The sequence below is a fragment of the Harpia harpyja genome, chromosome 5 (assembly GCF_026419915.1).
Source record: "Harpia harpyja isolate bHarHar1 chromosome 5, bHarHar1 primary haplotype, whole genome shotgun sequence".
NCBI classification, from domain to species: Eukaryota; Metazoa; Chordata; class Aves; order Accipitriformes; family Accipitridae; genus Harpia; species Harpia harpyja.
In genome coordinates, this window is record NC_068944.1 from 983,591 (window position 1) to 1,001,650 (window position 18,060).

Genomic DNA, 18,060 nt, shown 5'->3' on the forward strand with positions numbered 1-18,060 from the left:
GCCCCAATCCCGCCCCCCGCCCCGCGCGCACCCGCACCCACCGGCCACGGCCGCCGCCAGCCGCCTCAGCGGATCCCGCGCCCGCTCTGCCCCGGGCCCCGCCAATCGGATAACAGGGCGCCGGGAGGTGCAGCCAATCCGAGATCGGGAGGGCGGGCCGAGTTGGAACGGGGGCTCCGGGGGCTCCGGGAGGGGCGGGGAGCCAGAGGGCGGGCGGAGCGAGGCCTGCACGCGGGGCCTTGCCCGCTCCCTATTGGCTGCGCCGGAGGCGCGCGCCCTCCAATAGACGCGGGGTCCGTGCCTCGGGAAGGGCGGGGCGGAGGCGCCGCCCCTCGCCTCAGCGACCGCCCTCGGCCCAGGCGGGCTCGGCGGGCGGCGGGCCTGCTGCTGGACGGGCCTTTTAGGGAGAAAAACTCTGAGAAAGGTCCCGGCAGCAGCGGCCGGACTGCCTGGGGAGTAACACGGTGCCTCGCAGGGCAAAAGACGGTGGCCCGGGTGGACGTATCCCGCGAACTGAACCTGGTCGCGGAGGCCCTAGCTGGATCAGGCCGACCCACCCTCAAATTAGCGCACCGATCTAGATGCAAATTAGCACGCTATGCTGCAGTCACACCTCTGGTATTAACACACAGTCACTTCTGCGTGGGTGAACGTTTAATTTCCTGTGAGAAACACTTCTTGCAGTTACCGTCGGGTTTTTGTTACACCAGCAGTGCAGGCAGCACGTTAAACTGTGCTACTATGCGAGCCATCGCCTAAGACAAACTTGGGCTAATGTTTATCCTCTGTAACGCTTGCTGCTATCGAATTTCCCCCAAGGCGTGCTCGCCCGATTTCCCGTGGGTTGTGCGGATGCGAGCTCCCCTCGGGAGCGCGGGCTGCAGCCACGCAGGGCTTAACGGAGCAGGCCACTGCCTTCTCCTACCTGACGGCGCCTGAGCTGCAAACCACAGCTGAAGCCGGGCGGCTGGCTCCTGCGGTAGATCCAGCTGCAGGACCACGCGGAACGTTACGGAAGGGTCGGCATCAACCCTGGTTACGGCCCCGTATTCTTCAGACTCGTGTTGCTGGGGAGGAAACTTCCCGTGGGAACTCTCATTTGAAAAGTAATTTGTTCGAAGAACACATTGAGAACAAGTCACGGATGGTGAAAATCAGGGCACTGACATGACCCGAGTGGGGAAGCTGGACCCCTTACAGCGCATCTGGCATGAATAAAATGGGAAAAGCTTGGTTAAGAGCAAAGACAGACAATAGTCATAGTTTTGTTTCCATTTATTAATGCCGCCAATTAAAACCTACGTGTCTGTTTAGTAGGCTTTGGATACAGATTTTAAAGGAACTTGACAGCTCACAAATTACAATAAAAAAGCATTAAACATCTGATTATCTTTCCATTAAGGTCATACAGACTCTACATATGCTATGGACATACCATCCATTGGTGGGTATTTAATCTGCCTCCACCACCCTGGTCTTCTCAGATTCATGGTTCTCAGTTGTATTTCTCATTTGCTCCCATCTTTGAGCAATTCAAGTTTACACGTCTCAGGGTTTAGACTGCTGTTGTAAGGCAACTGCAATGTGGGTACTACTCATCAAATATGGTATCCTTACAGGAGACATCAACAACAAAAAAACAACCAGCATGAGCAGAATCTTACATGTAAAGGCAAGAGAAAATTAGAAATTTAATAATTATAATGCAGTTCAGAGTATAATATATTAACAATACTTTTATAAATACATTATCTTTTCAATATTTCCCCATCAGTAATAAATATATTCATAATCTGTCATTATTACTAAGAATGTAAGCATTGTACTAGCACTCTACTATTTAAAAAAAAAAAACATATGGTTGCTGAAAAGTTACTTTTTTCCCTCCTTCTCTAGTAGCCGCACTGTCTCCCTTGAGATGTGGATATTCTACTAAAGTACAATTCTGAGATTTGGTAATTATTTTTAACATCAAACAGTATTAATTGGCACAGACTGCATTAACTTTTGCACACAAGGCACAATAAATCCAGGTTCACATGTTAACTATTCATACAGTATTTTTCACTTACAGCTATGTTGCAAAGCTACAGAACAGAAACAGCAGTTAGGTTCTTCTTTCAAAATGTTAAACACTCTTGTTCTTGAGTTGATTACATAGCCCAGATTCCGTTTTCAGATGACCTAACATTAATAGTCTACAAAGGAATTATCACATGGGGAAAAGAGGGTATGAGAGACTGAATACTAAAATACCAATATCTTGGTGTCAGCTGGGATAGAGCTAATTGTCTTCCTAGTAGCTGGTATAGTGCTATGTTTTGGATTCAGTATGAGAAGAACGTTGATAACACACTGATGTGTTCAGTTGTTGCTAAGTAGTGCTTATACCAAGTCAAGGATTTTTCAGCTTCTCATGCCCAGCCAGCGAGAAGGCTGGAGGGGCACAAGGAGTTGGGAGGGGACACAGCCAGGGCAGTGACCCAAACTGGCCAAAGGGGTATTCCACACCATGTGATGTCAAGCCCAGTATATAAACTGGGGGCAGTTGGCCTGGGGGGAATTGCTGCTCAGGAACTCACTGGGCACAGGTCGGCAGGTGGTGAGCAATGCATTGTGCATCGCTTGTTTTGTATATTCCAATCCTTCTATTATTATTGTCATTTTATTAGTGGTGTTATCATTATTAGTTTCTTCTTTTCTGTTCTATTAAACTGTTCTTATCTCAACTCACGAGTTTTACTTTTTTTCCCACTGGGTGGGGGGGAAGTGAGTGAGCAGCTGCGTGGTGCTTAGTTGCTGGCTGCAGTTAAACCATGACAGCGGCCCTCACCAATTACATATTCAAATCATCCCAGAATTTCAGAAAAACTAGAACTGTGAACTTCAGATTTCTGTATTGGGCTGGCCATGGGGAAATGTAATTCCATGGGTCTTGGCACTGCTGTTTATTAGAAGATTTGCTTACATCAGTTCTTTAAAAACAAAAATAAATTAACAGTTCTACTGCATTTATAATATTTTAAATTAACCCTTATCCTAAATTCTTTGCCAAAAGGAGTTTCAGTATCTGGACAACAGTCTTTTCTAAAACTGATACCCACGCTGAAAAATGTTTAATTGAATGTCAGTTTTGGCAACATTTTCCCACGAATGTCTAGAGGGACCTATGTCTAATCCTGGGCTGTTGGGAACATTTCACCTCTCCTGGGTTTGGATGTGCATCCTGCCCGCGTCCCTGTTCTACAGCAGTTCTGAGGCTCACACAGGCATGCATCATCCACCTCTGCTCTGGTTTCCATGGAGAGGATTTCCACCAAAATCCGCTTATATTCAGTCTGGTGTTGCCTTACTTTATGCATTTCTTTTCCAATACTTATTAGTTAGATTTTAGTTTCAATTATAGTCACATAAGCCCAAAGCAACTCCATTTCATTTCAGTGGAATTATCCTGGATTTACTCTTACGATAGCTTTGATCAGAATCTGATCTCTTTTTTTTTCCTGGACAGACCTGGTTATATATTTCACATACAAAATACTGGTCTCACAGAGACGGTGTAATTCTTCTCTGGCTCCTAGCTTCTAGTGTTTTCATAATGTAAAAGTTGTAAAATGGTATCAGTGTGGACCATATGTGCTATGGATGAACACTGTTTCCCAAGTCATGAAAACTGAATAATGTTTTAAAAAAACTAACAACAGAGAAAGGAAACAACTGCCAGCATTTTCCGTGCTCTTCAGTCTACCAATCTATTGCATTGTGCTACTACAGAAAACCTTAATTTCACATTGGTTCTGCTAAAGAGAATGATGCTATCAAAATTTCTGATACTGTGGCTGAGAATAGTATCTTGTGGAATGGCTCAGTCACCTGCTCGAGTTTTACTTGTTTTTCCCAGATTAATTTGTCACCCCTTGCTTCATCTGTTACCTGTGAAACCAATTCCTTCAAGAAATAGTAATCAGCTTTTCCATCTGGGTGGATAACATAGCTCCTGGCTAGCCTTACAGAAGGGCGGTATGCCATCGCCTCCCCTAGTCGCATAGCTCGACCTGCTGGAAACGCAGAGCTTGGTCAGTTCTTCCTAAGCGTCAGGATTCATGCACACCTCTTATGTAGCACTTGCACACACATTCATACTAATCCTTCCCCAGTTTGCACCACAGCAGTGAGGTGTAAGGAATCACCAGAATCACCAGAAAAATCCACCTGGTCCATAGTCAACTTCTTTAATCCCTTCTGGAAAGATGGTAGGTAGGAGCAGACTGCATGCCAAATTAACTGTCCCGGTGCATGTTTCATGGTCTACTTGCAACTTCCCAAATGTAGGAATTATACTTGCAAGGGATGGAGGAAGAAAGCTGAATAATTGTGCAAGCTGTTCAAGATGCTTTAGAAGTTAATATGAGCAGTAAAAGGAAAAGATTAAAACAAATGCAAATGTAGAAATGAATCCTACAGATTATTTTTCCTGGAGTAGCTCTTTATTTTGTTCTTATTTACATAGAAATAACTGTCTGGAATTTATGTTTTTAAAATGGCAGAAGTACTTATTAAAGTCAGCTATTGTTTCTGACTTTCATTTCACCTCTTTACTGTACCTGCATTCAACAGGATGACATATCAATGGCTTGTGTCAAGTACACATTATTTGACTTTCTCTTAAGGTTAATTGTTTTCCAATATTTTCATGTTCCATGTGTCACTGTTAATGGAAGAAAACCACTAATGGGGGCACCACAGCATATTTTGGGGAGTAGTTCTCTTAATTTCTATTTTTATTGTAATATGTTATCTCGTTAGCTAATTTGAGAAATGAAGAGTAACATTTTTGCCATCACATTTCTTAGCACATTTTGTCAAAGATTTATCACACAATGAAGTAAGAAGAATGGTAGCCATAAAAAGAAATCACAACTCTATTCCACAGAACATAGCTTACAGATTATTTTCAAGTCACCACTGCTTATAACTTGGTTAAAAATATAGAATACCAGGTAGCACATGGCTTTTGACAAAAGTCTTAAGAAGGAGCTTTTAAGAGGCCTCATTCTGAATGATCAAAGTGAAACCCAATAGCCAGCATAACCCATTTGCTGAGATTTGACAAAATGGCTGTTTTAAAAGCAAACCCTTTAAGAGAAAGTAGAGAACCTGCCATAAGGACCGTTAGCATTCATTTAGTGCTCACTCCCCCCTGATCTGGCTAGGTAATGAAGGAAGTCTTGAAGTCCTAACTTCATTTACAAAATTATTGCAGCAAGCGTGTCATGACATGATAGTGCCCCAAATCATGACAACGTTTGTGCGTGGCTGTTTAGATAGGACCTGAACAGTGTTATAACCAGGTTACTGAACTTCTCCCAACTTGGATACTTTCTGAAGTCATAGTAATGTTAAATTAATTGGTTATAACACCTCACAGTTTCATCTGTGAAGAAAGGAGTGGGTGTGCTAGCGGTTAATGGGGACAATGGAGGGAGCACTAACCCTTCCATTTCCACTGCCTGGTTCAATAAATGCTCTTGATTACAAACTGGTAAGAAATGACAGTTCGAGTCCCCATGGCTATGTGCATCCTGGAAACAGGCAAGATGAAACTACAGTACAGAGAAGGAATGACTAAGGTTACAACACAACTTGCTGGCAAGGATTTTGCTACTGCAGCTGGGCTATATAACAACAGGTTTTGTATTTTTTTCCCTCATAATTTGACTTTCCCACCTGCCCCTAAAATAAAACTTGGCAACAGAGAGAAAGCCAGTTAATTACCTCCTCCCCACTGCTACTTCACTGCTGTTACTGCTGGTGGTGGTTTTGCTCCCATGTTTTCAGAAGATCAGTTGCCAGCTGTGAGATGTGCTGCCAGGCAAACTTGATGTGGGTGGATTCCACTGTGCGGGAACAAATAGCAAAACGTAGCACAAACTTCTCTCGCAGGTGGCATGGGACCAGATGAATCTTCTTGGCCTCATTTATGCTTTTAAGAAGTGCCTTATTTAGTTCATTTGAGCCCTGAAATCATTGTAATTCAACAGATACAGTGATGAATTTCAGAAGCAAGTTTGGAATATGTAAATCCCACCAAGCAGCCAAGCACAAGTAGTACCAGTAACACGCAGCCACTTTCTCATCTCTCAGTGCTTTGCCATCAAAGGATTACAAAAAGATGACAGCGCAAGAGATAATTTTTCAGCCACAAAGAGATTTATGGATTAACTGGGGTTTAGAAGCAGTGTTCACACTGGGGCATTTGTGATGGCTGACTGCTTGTTTGTGACCTAAGGTTGTGAGCTATGTAGCTTCATGTAAAAGCATTCATTATTGCATCCATTTTGTTACACTTTTCTTAGATGTAATCAAACAAATGTGGGAGGAAGTTTTGCAATGAACTATACTAACATTTGTAAAACAAACCTTCCAGTCTTCACTTAAGCATGGCTGCTGTGAGAGTCTTTTGAATATGAAGACGGAAATCTTACCCTTAATTAAGAAATAGTTAAGGTAATGTATCCCTGGCATAAGTTAACCTTCACACTATCAGTAGAAACCCTAAAAAAGTGTTTGCCTCAAGTTCTATAGGAAGTGTCCATCACAGAATGCTACAGAGTGGTTTGGGGGAGGGGGAGGATTTTAGAAACATGGTAAACTGACCCTCTCACTGGAAGTAAACACTCTTCTGCATTCTGGGAAACAAAGATATAAATGTTAAATGTCTTGCAGAAAGTGAGAGGGACTCTACATGCATGCAGTATTGAATTCTATCTCCTTCTAGTGTACTTCATTCTCCTTGTGCTCAAATAAGGAATGTGAGGATTTCCCTTGGAGCAGCTGTGCACTCTTAATACCAAATCTCAAAAGAAATAGGACTGCATGGAGGAGTACTGGTTCTTTTGCAGGTTCAGCTAATGGTGAATCAATGGTTTTCCTCTTCATGTCCATCAGCATTTGAGAATAAAACAAAAGATGCCATCGGATTTTCAAAAACAGTACTAAATTGCTTTAAATGAAAACAATGAAAGAAGGGATCCCAGAAATCTTGGGATTTTTTTCCGATTTAGCAACACATGATGAAGTGCTAGCTGCGGATCTTTAACAGTCTTTGTTATCCAAATTAAAGGAACCCGTCCGTCTAACTTTTATACCAGCAGACCCAGAGATGGCTTCAGTATCACTGGGCAGTTTGCCATCATAGCTTAGGATATACCATGTTGATCTTGAGTGCTATAATTTTATTCCTTGGGGAAGTATCTTAGCTATTCTACAGCCTTTACTCTTCCTATTACACTGCTGGTAACGCAGAATTGCAAGAGATGCTAGGAGCACCTGTGCTTTTACCGCAGTGTTCCCTTACTGAACACTGACTGTGGGAAAAGAGTCAGAGATGGACAAATCCGTCTGTTCAGCAGCAGTTTTGTTACTGTAGCGGCATAGGTCTTCTTGGAAACATCCATATCAGAAAACATGTCCTCTCACATCTGCACAGTTGTGACTTGCCTGCTTAGCTTTTTCCATATAAAAACAAAATATAAGGGAGACACAGTTTCCCATTCGCACTGAGGATAAATGTATTATTCTCATGGGTTTGTATCATATTCGAGTTAGAGCTGAACCCAAGTCAAAACCTTGCTCTGACTTAGCACAAGTTGTTAGGGAATTTGGATGGAAGCCTGAAATTCATGGCTTAGTCTTGTCTTCTAGGAGATATTTAAGCAATTCGAATGCTTCTAAGAAAAGGACCAACTTTGGTGTTTTGCAAGTCCCCACCCATTATGGGTCAGTCACTGGTGACAATGATATACTGCTTTCTTATCGTTAAAGTGATGATCCTTGCCTTTAATATGAAATGCACAGCACTAACTTTTAAGCAATACAAGGGGTTATATGATGTTAAGTTAAATCCCTTGGCAGGGGTGAGGGGAGGAAGAAGAAAGATTTATATATCTTTCTTCTGTTCTGCTCTCAGAGCTGCACCTAGGGGCTGCTGTGACACTCGGGTGTCACGTCAAATTGAAGTTACTAGTGACTAATCCTCTCCCAGAGCTTTGAGAAGCCAGCTCTGATTGAGTCTGTCAGCTTCAATAAGACGGTATTCTCACCCCTCTGGAGAAATGACTAGCTTGACTTGTATTCATCTGCAGACATGACAAGGAGGCCAAAAATTAACCCTTTGGCATGATACATTTGGTGAAATAGTTATAATATGAAAGTCATAGATTATTAGTCCATCTGCTCAACCGTGTGAAAGGCAAAAAATTAAAAGTTACAGATAAGCAAAAAAAATACAAAAGGATTTCTCAAGAACAAAGGAAGGAAAAATATTTCATACTTTTACAGCTGTGCAGCATTACAGTTCAAGTCCCCTGTCCCTTAGTCCTACTGTAACTACATAAAAGTTAGAAGTATCCTACTTCTAAGATGCATTTTAAGACAAATTATAGAAATCACAGGAAGATTTTTCAGAGAGTGGTTTAAAAAGCAAGTAAAGATGCATAAATAACCATAAAACACTCTTCATTTAAAAGCTTGTTAGTTTTGTTTTCTTTTTTTTTGTACTGGGAAGAGAAGCGATGAAAACACTGCTGTTTCAACACTGGTTTTCAGCAGAATCATGCCTTTATTCTACAACTTGTCCAAAAGTTTCTTAGCTAGGTGCCCAATATTTACCTCCTATTGTAAAATTGTCTTTCCCTGTAGATCTGATTTCTTCCTCTGGATCATCAGGGACAGGAGAACAGATGTAGATGAACTACTGGTCTGATCAAAAGTGACAATTCCTGTGTTGCTATGCTCTATTTCACCAGGACTGTTCCTTTAAAGTAAATGTAGAGCACTGAGTAACAGCTGTCTCTGGATCTGCAAAACTAGTGTTTGCTTGTTCCATGTGAAAGAGCAGACTACAACCAACATCTTGTTATTGAGCAATAAAAGCCACAGAACCTATTCCTCAAAATCTTTTAAAAGTTCTTGTTAGGAAAGAAATAATATTCATGCTTCTACTTACTGAAAAAACTCCACATTCTGTCTGATCCCCTAGCACCAGACGTTTTTTTCTTTTATTTTAAACAACATAAATTCAAACAAAACCATTTTCCTATTCCAGGTGAATTCACCATTACCTTATTGTTAAAGATTTGTTAGCTCCTTCAGCCAATTGCATCAAACTCAGGTAACTGGAGCAACTGAATGACTGAGAAAAGAATTTGTGAAAAGTAGTAATACCACGCTACCCAGAAGGAGCCAAGATGTGCTTGTGAGCCTTCGGAAAAGCTAAAAGCTCACTTAGGTATCACGTGAACTAGAAAACATCAGTGCTGTTATTGTTATTGCTTGGTGTTCAGATTCGGTGTCACAATCCAGCCCTTTACAGAGGCTTTAGTTGCAAGCTCCTCTATTAAATGAGTTCTTTACCTAAAATAAGATACTGATCCCCTTTTAATGTCTGACTAAACAAGTGAGCCCTCTCAACTACTGCAGCTCTTATGCTCTGAGTGCAGAGTGAGTTTTCTAGTTTCTGTTGGGTAAGGTCTCCACGTCAATGAACTTGGCACTTACAGAGATTTTGGGAAATGAAAGACCAAGAGGGGCAAAAGGGTCATGTTCAGCAAAAAAAAGCAGACCAGGGCTGAGGGCAGTTGGGAAGCTGCCCTCCCATGCAACCTCTTCTTACTCATGTCTTGTTCCAATTTGCCCAGTCTGACAGTAGGATTTTATAAATGAAAATGTATTCTTTAAAGAAAACAACAAAAAGTGTTTACTACTCTAATCTTCATCCATGATAGTAATTTTTTATATATATATATATGTATGTAAAATTGGATATTAAATATAGACACATATAAAATTAACTTGACAAAAAACATGTAATACACGCACACACTCACACTTCATATACAAATATCTAGGGAAACACATTAAAACAATCACCTTCATCAAAGCCCGTCAAGCGGTCATTTTTGTATGACTGGTTAGACTATTTGTTTGCCTTGACTATATATTTCCATACCCTACTATGCTTGAATTTCTCTTAAGCATTTGATTAATTTTTTAAAAAATTGTCTTAAGCTCCTTTCTTTAATCTGCTTTGATCTACGTGAACTCCCTTTACTTTCCTTAAAAAATAATTAAGTACATTAACTACAAAGACTATATTCAATTGCAGGTTACTGTATTGCTATAAAACATGACAGAAGAAATAGGAGGTCTTAGCTGCCTTACCTTCAGCCGAAAACAGACTAGTCCCAAGACAACCTCAGCACAGATCTCAAATCTTCCATCCTGAAGGACTAAATGTTCAAATTGATGCGACAGCCTGACATGCTAAGAAGAGAAAGATAGTATGTACGTTGTAAAAATTTGATTCAAGAGAAAAGATGTGCTAAATTGTTTCCACCCCTAATCTCTTTTCTCTGTTCCCTCTTCTGATATGTGATAATATTCACATATCCCCATCTATTTATGTTAACTTACATCCCGTTTATGACTTCCAGAGACCATATCGAGCCATTACTATATTAGTAGCTCAGTCTATCTTATGCAGTACTAGTCTGTTTCTTAATGAAACATTTCAGCACAGTTTTATATGATACCATATTAATAGTAAATAATTGTAATAATTCTTCTTTAGGTTTTCTACCACTGTCAGTTTTGGCTGGGAATGGCTAAAGAGTCCAAAAGTTATGGGGAAAGGGGGAGATGCACAGGTATATAGAAAGAAAATGATCACTACTCCAGTGCAAAATAAAGCTGGAAAGATACACTTTTTAGAATAGTTCACTGAATATGAGAATAACTGTGAAGAAGGGGAGAACTTGCTCACTCTTCTGACCTGGGTGCTCAGGTTTAGTTGAAAAGAAAGGTGATGGCAGTATAATCAAGAAAATGAGCAGCAAATCTCAGCCAACCTGTTTAGAAGTTACTGGGGAAAAAAGAGTGGCATTGAACACCAAGCCAGGGAAATTATTTTGAAGCATAGGAAACCAGTGCTCTTCCAAAATCAAACAAATAGGAAAAATACCAAGAGGCATATTAACAGCCAGCTGGGAAGTCTTAACATCAGTTAGTGATGCTTGCATACTCATACCACATTTTGCTTTCTTCCAAACAGAAGATGAATTAATTCAAAAGCTCTTGGAAAAAAAGAACCCATATCCTCATCAGGTACCTACAGTACCTTATCCAGTCCCCCTCTCACTGGCTATCATCATTTTAGTGCTCACTACCCTAAAAAAAACCCCCAAAACCCCAACAACAAAAAAAAAAACCAAAATGACAACAGCAACCAGCTATTAGAATTACAGTTTGTCTTCATGCAATAGCCAGTCTACACCAAAAATTATCAGCAACATCTAAAATGATGTTTAAAAGTTCCTTAGCTTTGATATATTTATGATTGCAAATAATTTTACAAAAACAAACAACTAAGCCCATGTCTCCATGTCTTTTCCTGCTTTTGCACTTCGTCTTTTTGCAAGTTCAAGGACAGATATCAAACAAAAATGAAACATTTCACTTTGGGCCAGGGTTAGATGTAGAATGTTTTAGCTCGCAGGAACTTCTTCCAAAAGGGCAAGAACAAGGCAAAACAGAAATTACAGAAAAGAAAAAAAAACAACCAACCCCAACACATTTTGCAGTCTTAATCATAGCTTTCTGATGTTTGTTTATTTCTTAAAATAGAAAAACATTGTTTATATTGAATCAAAACATTGCTTCAAAACCTTCATATTGGGCATACTGGTACCCTATGCAACCAGCCAATCTTACTGTTGTTACCACTTCCTTTCTGCTGTTTGTTACATCCATTTACCATCTCCCTCTAAAATTAGACTGAAAGCTCTTTTGAGTCAGGAATGAGATGAATAAAATGCCTAGTCCTTTCCAAGGCATTTGAATGTTCTGCTAATATAAACAGCTATGAAAATTGACCAGAAGTATATGTATATATACAGATACTTGTATGCATAAGTGCATGGAAAAGGTATGTGAAATATGCATACGTGTTGTAATGATCTTTTACTGTCTCCTCCTATCCTCATGTTCCACAGCCTTAACTAAACTGATGTCTTTTACACAGCTCTGCAAAATTTCACACTGCATATACTACGTCTTGGAAATCAAAGCCATAAAAAACATCATGTTCAATGAGGTAAGAATTTCACAACTGTTCAGCTGAATGTAATCACCAACTGATTTTAATCAAAATTTACCTGGGTAAGAACTGAATAAAACAAAAATTTAAGACTTGGCTTACTGTGAGTAGTTTGTACAAGAAAACTCCAAACCCATGCTGTACATTTTATAGCAGGTATTTATGTCCACTTTTTGCACAAAAGGATTTTTCAGGAATTTGAAAGACATAAAAGCAAGGAAAAATAGACACTATTCAGTAAAACACAAACCAAAATTCTGGAAGTATTTTGTATTCATGTGTGGATTCAAGCATTTTTATCCATAGCAAGTCTTAACAAGTAGCAATAATTTGTAAAGCCACTGGGGGGCACCAAGTGTTTTAGATTATACAGAACTGGACTGGAGAGAAAGTGGCGATTTAACTGGTTTCACCTGTAATAGCTTTGCTTAACACACTTACCCAAAGCCCTGCACCTTTGAACTATAAGCTATTACCCTGAGTTGCTTTTACAAAGATTGTTACAACCAAACATAATTAAACCCAATGAAGTTATACATTTTTAAGCCTGGAAGTTCTAACTCTGTAAAACCAAAGGGCTTTCGGGTATCACACCTGCCTCTGTGAGTCCAAGAGCTGCACCTGCGCTCCGGACATAAGCGTGGAAAGAACTCACAGGAGGACATGTGTGGCTTTAGTGCTTCAACTTTTCAAGACAGGCAGGTACACTGTGAAAATAAAGTCCTGTTTGGAGAACTGCGGGCACTGAAACTAAGGATAAGAAAGGAGGAGAGGTAAAAAGTAACAGGCTGTTCTCAGTTTTCTGCTGAATGTGTACATACCAAGCCTCATCTATGGATATTTTAAACCTCCAAATGCTTTTGATTTTGAGATTTGTGTCATGCTGTGTCCCTAGCACCATTAACTTAATGCTGACGTTCAAATATTACTTAACTTTTAAAAATTCTTTTATTTAATGCTGTTATATATTTTAACAACAAAGTGGATGTACGCAAACCAACTCACATATTGTTTCTAGCAATATCATTTGGACAATCCCTTTATCATGTGTGTTGCCAAAGTGGAATCACATGGACTGCATTAGTTGCCTGAAAAGTCTTGGTATATAGGAACAGAATACCAGCCCTTCTCTTCACAGTGAAATTTAGCAGATTGAAGAAAAGAAGCTTGTAAGGAATTTTTGTGTATCACTATCTATCTCAGGTAAATAACCATTGCTCTTCTGCAGTGAGAAGTGAAACAAGAAAGGGATCTAATTCATTTGGTTATTCAGGATTAAGGTAAGTGTCTTACATAATCACTAATGGGAGCAGTAAAATTGTGAGGCATTAAGATGGGGTCCCTATTTTTAAAAAAATCTGTATTTGTGTATGTATATGTGTGAATGTAAATATAAATGCTTCTGCATTGAGGTGTTTAAACTGAATTTTGATTTGTGGGCAAAGCCTTCAAGAACTAAAATAGTTTTTGACTGAAAGGAGCTTCTCTGAAGCATCACAGTACATCAGTGTGTATATGCAAATAAGCATACCTGCCTAGCCTTGATCACTTCATGCTTTTCCTCCTATAGATTTCACCTCTCTGCCTGCCATAGCTCGCATCCCACTACACTCTGAAGGAAAATGCTGTCTACAGACCCTTCTCAACAGTGACTTGGACTGTGCCACTCCCCAGTTGAATGCTATCTCTGGCATTGCTGTTCTGTACAGTTACAGTAGCTTGGTCTCTGCTGTTAATTTCTAATGGAATTCATTATCCTCAGTGAAGAAAGGAGGACATAGTACACTGATTTCTTCTGGTCCTACAGAGGATTCATCTGAGTCAGAATGTTCATGGGGATCACATACAAAAACATTAACCGCTAAATTTCTCAAATTACTTCTGAGCTCTTTGAGAGGACTTAAACTAACAAAGATGGTCAAGCAGTTTGCAAATGGGCCATTTACAAACAGGCCATTCGGGTTTCACATTTATACTGACTCTGAATGTTTGGAATCAGTCCAGAAGACTGTTACTGTTGTTGGTTTTGCCCTTTTTGTACATCTCTGCGGCTTTGGGACTTACCTCCAAAATTTGTATTTTTCTCTCCCCACATCCTTCAGAGATGACTGTCTTCCCCTTTACCACTGCTTTAAAACCTATACTTTGCAATAGGTTAATATTACATGTTGTTTGGGAAAAGAGTGCGTAACTGGAAGGTTTGGAAAACAAAAAAAGTTACTGTGTCTAAATCCAAGTCACACATTCAAATCTCCCAGGAATATTTTAGTTCCTAAATGCCTTCCTCAGTACAAGTAAATGCCAGTTGCAGTGGTTATCTAGTCATTTTGATGCAGACCTTAAGGTTGCAAACATAACAAACATCTTTTTCTTAAAACATACTAATAAAAGACAGAAAAAAAAAAAAAAGAGAGACAAATAGTTTTTTGTGGCAGTTTACATCCAGAAAAAAAGAAAAGTTTGTGAAGAGATAGTTACAGATATCTTTGGTCTTCCATATAGAAGCTTGCTAATCACACAGCAAATAGGGTGGCTTCTTAAGGATATGCAGTGCTTTTTCCCTCTATATCATGTCAGAAGCTCATTACTATTGAAAATCTCAAATCACTTTGTCAGTAACACCTGGCTCCACAAAAGAAGCCTAACTAGAAGTCTATAAACACCGGATAAATCCTCCTACAGTTTTGTATGACTTAGGAGCTGAAGTGTCTTTTTTTTTTTTTTTCTAGGTGATCACAGCGTCTGTATTGGGATTTTTATAAACTCAGAAAGGAATTGAAACCCTAGGTCCCAAATTTCTCCATAAGGCCCAGCCCTGCATCTGAGCAGGCACGCCTTAGCTGCTATTGTATAGCATGAACAGGAACGACATGCCCTACACGCAGATACGTTGACGTATGAAAACTACGTGGTGTATGACTGCCTGCTACATCCCAAACGTAGGCATCCCCTTCCCCAGGTTCCAGCCCAAGGAGCTGTTTCAAACATCTGCTCTTCTGCCTGACTCTGTGGCCCTTTCTCTGGGGCAACTCCTTAATAACACAACAGAGGGCGAGCACTTCTCTCTTTTTCCCCAGCTCCAGCCACAATGCTCTCCACTTGAAGGTTGCAATATCTGCTTCTGCCACTGTTCTTAGGTCTCTTCTCATTCCACCTATGTCCACTCTATCACCCACTGCAATAAATGCAGCTTCAGAAATAATTCTGGCAACTACAGAGGTTCCCTTAAAACCCAGCTAAAAGTCCAAGTCCACAAGATACCGTACCAGCTATTCTCTTCAAGGACTGCCTTTGCCAGCAATGGGAATATAAAAGCTGTTATTTGCAAGATGCTACAACGTGTTTAAAAGAAAGCAACTTTTCAAGTTCAAGCACTGTGATAAGCAATGCTAAAGTGAAGTTAACAAGTGAGGTTAAATTCCAAATTACTTTTCATTTGGAAACTTGTCTATTGGTTTGAAAAGATAAACCAGTGTCACGTGGGTTTACATACTTCATTACGACACTACCAAAAGGAAAGTCATCACAATATATCTGGAACCCACGATAATTCCTGAGAAGAGAGGAAAATGTGCAAGATATGAAACACATTTATAATTGTTATTTTGCAGCTACTGATATAACTTTAGCAACATGTCTGCAAACTCGCAAGAGATATCTTAAATTCTGCTAGAGCAGGGAGCAAATGAAATGCAATAGTTTCTTGAAATTTAAGTTCAACTGAGAATTGCTGGAGACAGAAATTACTTGTTTTTTTAAAGCTGCTTTGGAACCCACTGAATTGAATCATCATTCATCTGGGGCAGGGTGGGGGGGTGGTGGCTGCGAGGAGAAACTAACTTAATGGTTCCAGTTTGACAGGTGTATACAATGAGATACAAATTCTGCCCTTAATTACCCCTCTTCCCCTTTCAAAGTTGCAAACATAAGGTCATAACTTATTTTCTCTGTATACTGGGGAACAATATAGTCCTTAATGAAGTATTAAACATACACACTCAATTCAACAAGCCCTTGGAGATCTAGCTGTCTGAATTACCTTTACAAATAAGGGAACATATTAGGGTTTTATTTTGGAGTCAGTATCTTTAAGAAAAGATTGATTTACTTAGCCTTCCTGAACTGTATTGTCACAGAAAATATAAAAACCTGGTCTTCAGCTATGATTATAGGAAGACAAGCACTTTTTAGCTGGACAGTCAGGGAAATGTCTGGGAGGCAGGGAAAGAGGGAACTTGTTGAATGTAAATAGTGACCTGTGGAAACCAGCCTGGTAAAAGGCCATGCAATTGATATGAGGCTTCCAATCCTCTATTTTCCCAGTGAGAGATTTAGCCCTACTTAAAAACTTGGCAACATACCCAGAAATCTAACCTGAGAGAGAATTCCACTAGAAACTGTAATGGTAGCCTAGTAAAGCAATAACAAACCTTGTATCAATTTTTCATCAGAAGGATATGTATCAGATTGCCACAAGCATGACAGAACGTCAGGATTACCACTGTTGTCAAAGTTTATTTCTGAAAGCCTCATTAAGGATAAAAGTCTAATTTTGATATCAGTCAGTTGAAAATTACAGTGTGATGAAAAAGGAAAGCAAAGAGGGTACCCTCTATCCCAGAACCTTTCCAAGTCGAAAGAGACTTCCTCATGTAGTGATTTTACAGCAGTGGAAAAAGCCTTTCTTAGGAATTAATCTGTTTAGTACCACAACAGAAAAGAATGTGTGTCTGCGGGGAGTTTGGTGTACTAGACCAGACCCTTAGCTAATGGATATTTTTGTAAATTTTTAGAGCCAACTCATGGATCTCCTCACTAGAAGTTTCCCTAAACTTCATAATGATGAAAGGTATGCTTGAATTTGACTTTACTGCTACAGAGGAAGTATATATATATAATTTAGACTGGTGCCAGCTGTGGTTTTTAGTGATTAAAAAACTCCTCCTTTTTACATCAAGAATAAACTTAGTACTTATTCATAACAATGTTAACAAACTGTAAATTGTACACATTCTCTTTTTTAAAAAAAGATGTATTTTAAACACAAAACAAAGAAGAAGCAGAGGTAGAGATGCCCTATAAGTTACTGTATCCCTTAATCATAATCAAAACATGCTATCATTGCATGCACATTAATAAAATAAAGAAGTAATGAATAAACATGTTTTTCCGCAGTAAAACCATGGATGTGCTCTGGCTTAATTTTAGAGGGAACTACGGTCCCACGTGGTAGAAATTCTGAATTCCTAGACTTGTCTTCCCTAAAGATTAACACAAAACAGATGACAGTTTTGAACCCGCCGTGATATGAAAATGTGACACTACGTGGGGCAAATGAGCAGCACCCCTATGGAACCGAGCTGTCTAAAAGCTGTTGCCTGGGCTTTCTGACGTGTACAGAAGTCACGGAAAGTAGATAAGTAGCCAGCTCATTTTCTCTTCCCGTCCCACCACAGGTTACCCAAGAAAGCAAATTCCACTCACCTTGCGGATATGCTCCTGCAGCCCCGTGACCCCATACATCCTCAGCACGAACCAGAGCTTCAGGGAGCGGAACCTCCTGCCCAGGGGGATCTGCCAGTGCTGCAAGCCAGGGAGAAGGGAGGACACCCACGTTAGAAGTCACCGTTGCAGTGATACTGCAGAAACTGTACATTCTGCAATGATTTTGAAGCATGCCGCATTGCCACAGCCTACAGGCGGTTGCTAGAGGCAGGTCAAATAATAGTAATGTCTATTCCTGGTTAATGCCCTAGTGTGACTGTTTAATACTCAAAATTTTCAAATTAAAATTGGAAAAGGAGGTTGGTGTCAGAATGAAAAGGTCACAAGGGAAATCAAATTTTCTTTGTGCATCCTGAATTATCCTCAAAGGCTTTAGAAAAATAAGTACCTTAGAAGCTCAT

At 40.0% G+C, this 18,060-nt stretch overlaps 2 protein-coding genes across 9 annotated transcripts in view; both read right to left on the bottom strand.

The window, feature by feature from the left end:
* FIGNL1 (fidgetin like 1) overlaps positions 1-1,001 on the bottom strand; it is a 43,379-nt gene extending 42,378 nt beyond the window's left edge. For 3 of the 4 annotated variants that reach the window (XR_008235295.1, XR_008235294.1, XM_052788067.1), the window contains exon 1: positions 42-189. The gene's annotated coding sequence lies outside the window, so the exon portion shown is untranslated. Of the gene's footprint in view, positions 1-41; positions 190-925 lie in introns of those variants that run through there. The other variant, XM_052788068.1, reaches the window with a different exon arrangement.
* Positions 1,002-1,127: 126 nt separating this feature from the next.
* Positions 1,128-18,060, bottom strand: part of DDC (dopa decarboxylase) — an 80,337-nt gene continuing 63,404 nt past the window's right edge. For 3 of the 5 annotated variants that reach the window (XM_052788092.1, XM_052788093.1, XM_052788091.1), the window contains exons 12-14: positions 17,639-17,737; positions 10,222-10,323; positions 1,562-6,018 (exon numbers count right to left, since the gene is read on the bottom strand). In XM_052788092.1, the coding sequence (XP_052644052.1) occupies positions 5,803-6,018; positions 10,222-10,323; positions 17,639-17,737 (417 nt within the window). In that variant the 3' untranslated portion in view covers positions 1,562-5,802. Of the gene's footprint in view, positions 1,206-1,561; positions 6,019-8,670; positions 8,816-10,221; positions 10,324-17,638; positions 17,738-18,060 lie in introns of those variants that run through there. The other 2 variants (XM_052788094.1, XR_008235296.1) reach the window with 2 other exon arrangements.